At 50.0% G+C, this 10,800-nt stretch overlaps 1 protein-coding gene across 3 annotated transcripts in view; it reads right to left on the bottom strand.

Annotated features, from left to right (window-relative positions):
- RHBDL3 (rhomboid like 3) overlaps positions 1–9,864 on the bottom strand; it is a 73,162-nt gene extending 63,298 nt beyond the window's left edge. Inside the window, exons 1-2 of one of the 3 annotated variants that reach the window (XM_032128912.1) lie at positions 9,727–9,864; positions 6,181–6,204 (exon numbers count right to left, since the gene is read on the bottom strand). In XM_032128912.1, coding sequence (XP_031984803.1) covers positions 6,181–6,204; positions 9,727–9,846 — 144 coding nt within the window. In that variant the 5' untranslated portion in view covers positions 9,847–9,864. Of the gene's footprint in view, positions 1–6,180; positions 6,205–8,853; positions 8,941–9,726 lie in introns of those variants that run through there. The other 2 variants (XM_032128914.1, XM_032128913.1) reach the window with 2 other exon arrangements.
- Positions 9,865–10,800: the final 936 nt, after the last annotated feature.

The following is a 10,800-nucleotide window of genomic DNA, read 5'->3' on the forward strand; positions in this document are numbered from 1 at the left end:
AGCTGCCAGTAACTCATGAGCTGTGTAAGACTGACTCAGCCTCCATGTGTTTTTTGGCGTGTTTGTTATGACTCCTTGAAACATTTCAGGAGATGCCTGCTTTTACTGGCACAAGCTTAAGAGTGCTGTGTTTGCTATGCTGCCAATATCTGGTTCATACTGATGGCTGCTACTCCCAACTTTTTGCAGTAGTCAGAGTCAACAGTCTGTGTACAGGTCAGTGGGATTGGAGAGAGGAGTGTCCAAATAGCCAGGGAAAGGAGAAATGGGGTAGCTGATCACAAACCTTTCACGCTGCAGGGAAGGTGTAAATACAATCTGAGAGATACACATTCAGCTTAAGGGCTGGCTGGTGCTCGGTGTACAGAGGTATTAGAAGATTAAGAAGGAACTTGGGGCATTTTTGCTGTTTGTCTTGCAAGAGGCGGGAAGATCATTAATGACCTCCATGTGGCTTTTTCATGCTGAGCCATCACTCCAGTGTATCGTGGGTAACAGACAAACCTGGGTATAAGCCTTGAAGTGCTGGGAGATTGCCATCCACTGTAACAACACTGGGGATGGACACGGGCTAATCCAGGCGTAGTAAGAGACATTATCCTGCGGAGGGAATAGTCTCTTGGACATGTATTTGCTGCTCAATGCCTCAGTTTCCCTCCTTGACTGAGGGAAGGATAAATTCCCCTCCCCTTTCCCAGGCTGTATTCAAAAAAGCCTCTGCCTGAAGGCAGAGAGGAGTTGATAATCCAGAGGGCATCAGCAAACCAATCTCCAGCAGAAACAGCTCCTAACAGCCCCTTCTTGCTTTCAAGGCTGTCCACAGGGCAATGAATTTGAAGGGACTCTTTTTTTTCCCCAACCCCATAACCCAAAGTGGAGGAGTCAAAGGGTTAATGCTGTATGACAAAGGTCAGCCCAGTTTGGGGAGAGAGGAGAAAGGGAAGCATTGTGGCCATAGACAGCAGCTCACTGCCACCACAACACCACTTGAGAAATGTAAAGTGATGGTGTTGCTCAGAGAAAAGTCCTGAGAGCCCGGCCTAAATCCCAGGGCTTTATCACTCACAAAAGCCCAGCCCCTTGAGATATTAATCGTGTGCTCCATGGCTGGGTGCCTCAAAGAGCAGCAGATGACACATGCCCAGCTGTTATTGCCGCCCCTCCTGAAGGTACCGGGGCAGAGGCAGATGCACTCCCAGTGCCCTCTGCTCGAGACTAATCTATTCTCCCTCCTTGTCCTCTGCCTTTCATCTCTTCCAGCAGCCCACGCTGACAACTGTAAATGAGATTAGACTTCAAGGCATGGGGCAGATGCAGAACCCCCTCTGTGCATTGCCAAGAGACCCTTGTAGATATTAAAATGTCTCTCCCCTTTACAATGCACAGCTTGGTGGAGGGGGAGAAGGGGACACATTTCTTGTCATGCTCTCAGAAGCGTCTGATATGGCAGACAAGGCAGACGCTGGTTTAGGGCCTGGATGCTAATCTGTTATCACCATGGACAGTCTTCCCACCAGCACCTCAGACTCCTCAGTCACCTTAGCAGATGAAGTAACAAGTCGATGACTATTTCCTCATCCCAGTTCCCATAGCCTCCTCTTTGCAGCACCACTCCATTTAAATGTGGACAGATGTCCCAATGAACACTAAAAAGGCAGAAATAGTCCAAAATTCATGCAAGGACTTGAAGGTTAATACAACCCTGGGCTCAACCCTTCTGCCTATACTGCCACTATCACTGCCATCATTTCCTATTCCTTATATTGCAGTTTGTGCTCCACCTGTTCCCAGTGATCCAACAAACCAGAGGTGAGACACAAGTTGTTTGTCAGAGAAAGATGTGAAATCTCAAGGCACAAACCACTGTCTACAGCTCAGTGAGACCTGCCTGGAGAGGTCTTGCAGCCACAACTGGCAGAGGTTTGCCAGCAACAATAGGCAGGGAAAGTTTTCAAAGTGAAGGGTCATGTTTAGCTCAACAGTGCCCCAGTAAACAAACTGGAATTTCTTTTACAGTGTGGGAAATAGCTCTGCCTGCCTGTGCTAAAGGGTACCCAGAGAAAAGGGACAGTTAACATAAAAGATCATTAAGTTCAAAATAATTCCCTTTCTTGGTTACCACCAACCATGATAATAGCTGCCCCAATTTTATGGATCTCTCTGCAATTTCAATCGTGCAGGAACCAGCCCTGGATTTACGGCAGCTGCAAAGTCAGCATATTTTAAAGCATATTTTAATGTTTTATGAGACCATGGCAGAGCAGGTTCAGCTGCACCCACTGCTGGTAGTGTCAGCAACTGAACTCTTCCTGGCAAGTGAATATCTACCTCTACAGCCTTGTTTCTGAGCTCAAGTTTTCCATTAGCTGCCTACACAGACTGGGTAACTTGGCATCCCTCTGCATTCCCCATAAACTCTGTTCATCTGTTGCCATCACACCCACATACAATTCTCAGGAAGGAATCTAGGATTTCTAAAGCAGCTGCAACAAAAACACAACCTGGATTGACAAGCAATAGGATCAAGGTGTTGAACCGGTGAGGAGGGTCTTTTTGGAGAGTTTTGTGTCTATTTAAAACAAGTTTGTTGTCATGACTACAAACCAGGGTATGGGTAAGAAGAAGTGAGAACTCCATGGTGAGCGCTGATAATGCTAATTAACCCTCAGAATCTCAGCAGCCATGGGGATGGGGAAACAGAGAAGATGATACAAGCTCTTGACATCTAACAAGGTTAAAAGCCACCTTCAGAAGGCAGGTCTATCCCAAGAACAAACACTGTCGTCCTAGATAGCCCCTTTCACCCAGCCCAGCCAAGGGCCGGATAACACCAATGAGCTGCAGTCACTGCCAAAGCAGGGGCACTGGGGACATGGAGACAAAGAACCGCACCTGAAGCCCTAGAGAGGACATAGCAACGCAGGAGCAGCCCCTCAGGATACTCATCTGCAGAGTCAGTCTCCAACCATCAGGCAGCTTGGCTTCAGCAAGGACTAAGAGATGTTCTCATGTCTGAGTGCAAGGCAATTAACGGATCTTATTAGCACAGAGAAGCAGGAAACTGTCAGCAGCTGCTCCTGGGATTGTCACATTTTTAACTTTACCAGAAAATTAACCAAAAAAATGGGGCTTTGGCCACTGAAAACAAATGAAGAAAACCCCAGGTGATTGCAGAGGGATGGAGAGAGCTTGCTCTGCTCAGATTCTACACGGAGACAGCACAGAGCACGCAGCAATGGTGCAGGCTCTGCAGACGGCAGCAGATGCGGAGCTAATGTGTATGTGGGGGTGGAGGGTGTTTATGAGCACAATAAATAAATGTATAAATCCCTATAAAAGTTCCCATATAAAAGTGAGTTAGAGCTGCCCGCGGGCCATGGTCTCGTAATAAAAACCACATCTTGCAAGCACAGCATGAGGCAGCAGCTGAACTGTAACTGGCTGGCTGCAGCACTGAAGAGCTGTGAGTCTAGCTGTTCCCCAGCTCTGGGTGAAGTGCTGACCGCACTAAATCCAGGAGGAATTTTGGTACTTGCTTCAGTGTAGTCAGGATTTTGTCCAGGGAGGGGCTTCTTTGAACCTCAAAGCCTAGGAAGCAGTTCTGGGTCTGACTTTTTGTCAAATTTAAGTTCTGTTACTTCTTAAAAAGAATCTGCAAGTGGCTGAAGATCTTGGCTTGAGTCACTGATAGTTCCCAGTGTGGCAGACTAGAGCTGGATCAAAACAAATAAAAAATTCCTCCAGAACACATGGTCAGTCACTCCTCTCTCCCAAAATAACGAAGCAAAAAGCATTGCTTTATGGCTGAGCAGCAATTTTTCCATCAAGAAGTTTTGAATTTTTAATTTAAGTTGGGAGGGGATAATAAAAAAACCAAACCCCTTAAATTTTGTATGTCTAAACAGAAACCTGCCGCTTTTTTTGTCAGTAAACTTAAATAAAAATTTTTAAAATACCTCCTCAGAGGGGAAAAAAAAAAAAAAGCAAGCATTAATAATAATTTCTTTCCCCTCTCAAAGGCTCTGTGTGTGTGCACTGACCTCTCCTTCACAGTTTTCTGGGATGATGGAGTATAACACCAATAAGGCACTTGCAGACTCCCAGCCTGTAAATTCCCAACTGCTCTAACGCTTTCTCCAGAGCCTTCTCTTGCTCTCCTGGGAGGTGGTGAGTGCAGAGGTCCACGTGTCTCAGCTGAGAGGATGGCTCTCAAACCTCAGTCCCACCCCATGAGTCACAAATGCACATGCACCCGGGGCCACCCATTTTCACTCCAAGTACACCTCCAAGCCAGGTCCTGACTCCCAGGGAGAGCTGCAACTGTTCCCAGTGCCAACACACAGGCATTCTCTAGTTATTAAGACTGTCCTCATGTTTCACATGGATGCCAATCAGAGCTAAACAAAATGCTCCCCTCTCCTCTTAGCACATTGCTGCTGGGAATAGCAACCTTGTTCCACGACAAACAGCATCTTGCAATTCACTGCAGGACTAATTGCATTGCTTTGCTGATATAATGCTCCAGGAAGACGTCAGCTTTGCCCGCAGGCAACAAGGACATTATTGATTTATTCAGGACTTATGTATAGTTGTCACAGGTTGCATTCGCTCTCATAATAAAGCCTTACAGACAAGGTTTAAAATTCAGCTGCAGACCTAATTGAAACATAGCTAATTATCGAAGGTCTGCCTTTGCAGCCCGTTCCATTGTTACTGGGCTAATGTTCTGTAAATCCAACAGTCAAACTTTCCCTTCCCTTAAAAATAAAAAAAAAGCAGGAAAACCCCTCATCTACTCTTCAAGCAAGTCCAATGGGAAACTACAAATTCCTCTCTTTGAGCCTGAGGTAGCTACCCGCCAACAGCCCCGTCCCACAAGGACTCAGGTGACTTCAAAGGATGCTTGTAGAATAAGACTCCAAATTAAGGCCAGTGTTGGAGACAGAAGAATTCAAAGTGGCTGGAACAAACATTCAGCCCAGACCACAAGCAATTTATTGTGCATCCACCTTTTCAGCGGCAGCATCCCCTACGAGCCCCAGCAAATTCAAACACACCACACGATTTAGGTGTGATCAACAATCACAATACCCAGCTCCCAGGTGCCGGCTGACTGTAACACAGCCAACGTGCTGCAGTCCAGACACGTGGAATAGCAGCTGGTCACGTCTAACCGGGTATAAATGAACACTCATCAGAACAAGCAGCCCCAGTTAATAGCTGAATGATAACAGGACCCCCAGGGTACCAAGGACATCCTTTCGCAGGCTACGCCACAGCTTTTGGCTTTGTAGTTCAGCCAAACACAGGGGCGAGATTATTGCCTCATAAAGCAGGGATGAAATCCCATCCGAACTTTATTGCCAGGATGATTCCAGCGTCAGAGCAAGCTCCCTTACAGAAGGTGACATTTGCATGCATGCACAACAGCATAAAAGTTTATGACATCAAGAGAGTGCTGCAGTTTAGAAGCAAGTCAACCCTAGAAAAATACCTGTGTTTATAGCTGCTACACATTTCAACCTGGCAGATGGAAGGGATACCACAAAGCAAATGTGTCAGTGAAAGCAGCTAAAAGCATAATTTACAAACTAGAACCCACAACTCAAAATCTCAGCAGCTGTAGCTCGAAGCTCTTCAGAGCTGTGCTCATTTCAGCTGGCTACAGATCTGACCCAAGGCATTTATCTGACACTACCACAGTCTTTGGTACAGAAGCAGATTCTTTGCTAATCCTCTGCAAGTCTAAAGCAGCAGGTCCTCCCTGGATGATGTAACCCTGCAGAAGTCAGTTTAGCACTTGGGGAGCCATTTCAAAGAACACAGTGCCGGTTTTACAGGTCTTAGTCTGCCCGCCTGAAAGAGTAGAAGATCCTTTAAGCAAGGACAGCACAATTGGCAGCAAACAGAGCACCTGCTGCAGCACCTTGGCTCAGCCCCTGTGCTGCCAGGGATGGGCTCACTCCTGTCCCTGGCTACTCTGAAGAGGAACTGAGAGAAAGGCCCAAAGCAGCTGTGATAATTATGACTAGCATACCAGCATCCTGGGAACTGGGAGCATGGAGCACATTACTCTTAGGCTGTATTTTAAATGCAGGGAAAAGCCAGTATAGAGGAAATTAACCAGAGGTTGGGCTCTTTGCTCACAAGACAGAGACAATATATCAGTTGTTCACATACCTGATCAAATAGGGCTTTCCAGTGCTGAGAGGCAATGCATAAGGGAGGAAAAAGAATAAAAAGAAGGTATCAGAGCAATGACATTAACATGCAGTAAACTGTAGAAGTATATTCTAACAGAGAAATAACCAAATGATTTAATGCCATTTCCAACATCCTTCTTCATCCCAGAATCACCTTACCCTTCCAGAGGGGGAGGCAGGGGAATCTACCAAACACAGGGAGAACAGTTTTCATTTACAAATCCAAATTAGGATGAACTCGAAACATTCACAGGGTAATTCTGTTTTCTCCCACTTTGTCTATTTGCAGGCAAGCAAGGAAAAAAGGAGTTTTTACTCAGAGGGATCACGAAAGCTCTGTGTATATTGAGGGAAGGGAGGAATTAGCAATGTTTTTCCAGATCACTTTCTGAGATCCTGTGGCCCAACACTGACCAATCAACTGCCTTGCTGGGTTGTAAGAGCCCCATCTGATGCCTGCTTCTGACTCTGGCTTTCTGCAGGCTCTTTGATAACCCATCAGTTCTCTGAACCTCACATGTCCACATCTGAAAAACAGGTAATTCCTCTTGTGCAAGGTGGGAGGGTGGAAGGCTGGAGAGAGCCCATTGCAAGGATTTACCCCACATCTTTTGTTCTATCAGATCTGCCTTAAAAATGCTGTATAGGAGGACGCTCCACTTCAATGCTCACAACCATGTGAACACTCCACAAGTCCTTGTCACTTGGAAACAGAAAAAATAAACTGGAAACTGGCTCTGATTTATGCTTTGTAGAGAGACTGATGTCAAGTCACCTCCCCGACCCAGACTGCTGCCTCACTGTCCCACGGAACAGAGGAAATTCCTAATGAATTGTTTAAGGCTCTCTCTCATGTATCCTGGATTTAGGGGCCAGTTGAGAAGACAGCAACTTCCATGGGGCAGCACTGGGGTAACCACTGGCTTAGGATCCCCAGAAACGTTTGAACATTTGCTCATTTCCAGCTCCATTGTCTGAAGTGCTGTTCAGCACATCTTTTTTCTGCCTCACTCCCCTTCCCAGAGAAAAACAAATTGAGTAAAACAACAAACATCAGATTCTTAGAAGCAAATCTCCTCACAGTGCTATTAGCAAAGCAGAAGTCTGGTAAGAGTCTTACCTAGTCCTGGAAGAACATTTCCTTTTACATGGTAGGAAAATCTAATGCAGAATTGACTGGAGAGACAGTGGGATATCAGGCCACTGAATTCCTTTTCATTGCTTAAGTTGTTAGCTCCCCTCCTCCCCATGTCTCTCTCCATTTATAAGCTCCCATTTATCATCATAAATCAGCCCAGCACTTTAACCAGACACTTTGGGACTGCCTGAATCCTGGCTTTATGGAATGCTGCTCTGAGAGCTGCAATGACATCACAGCTGAGCTGTTACACACTGTCAAGGCTGTGACAGACCTCCACTGTGTTATATTTTTGTGGTTAATAACACATAAAGAACTGACCTTGTGTCAGTTCTTCCTGGCCAAGCCAGAGAGCTTCCATCAGGCTTTCAGATGTAATAACAACACAAAATCAACCCCCAGTCTGGTCTCAGGGGGCACAGAGTAGCACAGACCAGTTGAAGTTTTCAGAGATGATGCTCTATAGCCTGCTTGTTTCAGCAGGAAATCTTGGCGGAGGAGAAGGAGGGCATTTACACCACTTCCTGCTTTTCTGACTTGCAGATGATACATGATACCTCAGGCTTCTGTCACATCATCTACAGCCAGGTCTCAGCAGCTTCCCATAACCAGTGCAGCTGCAGGCTTTAGTTTTGTTGATTATAGAAAACAAGGTACCAGAGTCAAATAACAATGCAAATAATGGTGAGACACTGCGAGCTGGATCTGACCCAAGCTGTCCTACCTCAAGGTCAAGCACCAAGGAAGCTGTGGAACTGGGATGAGAACTTCTAGACTAGATCTAGACTTCACCAGGGACAACTCCTGTCCTAGGAGCCCAATCCTGCCAGGCACTCAGCACTTCAGCATCTCCTGGGCCCCCTGGCAGGATTGAATTGCTAATGGATACGTTTTTGTAGAGAATGGAACAACTCCAAGGGGCCCACGTGTATCACAACAGGAAATCTTTCTTGTAGGACCATCCAGACAAGCAAAAAATTTGTCAGAGAAGAAAAGGTCACAGTCTGATTTCAGCAAGTACTGGGATTTGGAAACCTGGACTGTGAAAGCTCCTGAAATGCCACCCTTTCCAAGTCAAAGCTACACACGCCCCTGAGTCAGTCATCTCCTCTTAGGACTGTCTGGCAGTGTTGTAGCAGAGGTCAAACTGCATCACATGCTTCCTCCTTACTGCACTGTGCTCAGGAATACAGACTGGGGAATGCAGCTCCAGCAAGCAGCTGCACTTCCTCCGGTACCCTCTGGGAGGAAAATCCAACAGCAACCGAATTCTAGGTGATTCAGAAGGAAGGGCTGGGGGGTGAAGAGCAGGCTCTGTCCCGAAGCATGCCCGGGTGGCTTCCTCCAGCAGCGTCAAAAAGATAGAGGGCCGAGGGGATGCGCCATTGATGGAGGCTCAGCTCCCAAGCGTCCCTTTCATACTGGTGCAAGACCCGAGCCAGAGCCCGCTTCAGAAAAACATTTAGTATCTCTACTTTATGTCTCGCAGGCAGGAACAGACCCTGCACTTACCGCTGCACACTGAGCAGACACTTTGCAGTTCTCATCCCAGCCCAGTTTGCTGGGAAGGAGAGCTGTGAACAGTCCTGAGATGCACCAGGAATGCAGGATCTCTCACGTTCACTCCCTCCCAGACAGGTGCACGGCGAGCTCCTGCCTCCGGGTCCGGCAGCTGCAGAACAACTGCCTCAGCTCTGCAGGCACTGTCGCTCAGCATAGCAGGAGCAGATTTGGAGCGCGCAGGACCCCTTCGCGTCCTTCTGGGCTGGGTGGGCAGAGAGCCGGTGCCAAGTTATCCCACCCTCACGTGCCATCAGAGCTCGGAGGGTGGAGAGACGCCATCAGCCCTGTCAAGCCGAGGACAAAACTTGCTCGACTGTTTGTTGCTCGGGGACTGGAAGAGAGGGCAGCTCCCGAGAGCGGGAGTATTTCGCATCTGTCACCCTCCGGGTGGCTGTGACTCTGGAGAAGCTCTCTGTCCCCTGGCGGCCCCTCAAGCCAAGGCGTCAGCCCCTCACCAGGCTCCAGAGTCGCGTTTGTGAGCAGTCCGCTGCCCCTGCCCGGCCAGCCGCAACCCACCGGCATCTCCCCGCCGGACGCGGGCACCCAGCGAACCGGGAGCCCGTACGGGCCGCCGGGGCTTCCTGGGCCGGGAGCTGCGGCCCCGGAGACGGAGCCAGCCCGGTGGCTGCTGGAGCCCGCAGACACCCAGCGGCGGGGGGCGCGTAGGGCGGCGGGAAGGCGGCGGGGACGGCGTCTTTCCCTCGCCCCGCAGGATCACCGGCTCCACTCCTGTCCCCATCCCGGGCTTCAGCTATGAATAGCTTGAGCCGATTAACCCGGCCCGGGGGAGAGGGGGGAAGATACCGAGCAAAGGAAACTTACATCCTCTGCGGCCATAGGTAGGACATCCTCGGAGTCCAGCACCTCGATTTCTTCCGCCTCCGAGCTGGCAGCCACAGCAGGGGAAGGGCTGGCGTGAGGCTCCGGCAGCTTGTCTCCCATGCTTGGAAACGGTCCCCCCTCCAGCCCCCGCCCCCCCCCCCTTCTCCCCAGATCCTTAAAGAAATTAAACCTAGCTGCTGCTTGGCAAACTTTCAAGCGCAGCCGAGCCTGCCTTCATGACTCCCGCAGCCGGGAGGGGAGGAAATCCTCCATCCAGGGAACATCCAATAAGCGCGGGCAGCGCCGGCGGACGGCATCCCGGCGGCCGTGCTCCGGCCAGGGCAGTGACCCCTCCCCGCCTCCCGCCCCTGTGGCCGGGCGGTGCCCCCGGCCCGGGCACGGCCGGCGCCTCCCCCGAGCCATCTCCCGGGGACGGGGGTCCGCCCTTCCCGGCGCGGGGGAGCCCCGGGGGCTCTCGGAGGCAGAGCCCGGAGCTGCGGCACGTCCGAGGATGCGGGCTGGGCGGCGGCGGGGGGAGCAGCGCCGGGTGGCCCTTGCCCACGGCCGGCACCTCCTCCCAAGGGGCGACCCTCGGAGGCTCGGCCATGGCCGGCACCGGGCAGCCCCTGCGGCGGGGCCCGGCCGGTTCCAGCCCTGCCCTCCTGCCCGCGGACAGGTGACCAGAAGTGCCGGTTCGTCGGGGCTCTCTGCAGACGACTTCTGCGTCCCGGAGTCTCACCGTGAGGGGCTGGTGTGCGGTTTTACGTCTTTTGCCATAATTGTTCCTATATGTCAGGATGGGCAACTTAACCATCTGGAGCCTGGATTAGGAACTTGAGGAATGCCTTGACTGCCGGCAAAAATCCAGCAGTTTTAGCTTCCTCCAATCTAGTACAGAAATAGCAGGTTGGCAAGGGGGAAGGGCAGGCAGAGCCAGGCTGATCCACATGGTGCCAGTGCCTCTGCTTTCTGTTAAAAGCCAGACAGAACACAGAGGCAGAGCTGAGTCCAGCACCACAGGCCAGGTTTTCTTGATGAAAAGCTCCAGTACCAGATCAGAGACACCTCAGGCAC

This window comes from Corvus moneduloides, chromosome 19 (assembly GCF_009650955.1).
Source record: "Corvus moneduloides isolate bCorMon1 chromosome 19, bCorMon1.pri, whole genome shotgun sequence".
Lineage (NCBI taxonomy): Eukaryota > Metazoa > Chordata > Aves > Passeriformes > Corvidae > Corvus > Corvus moneduloides.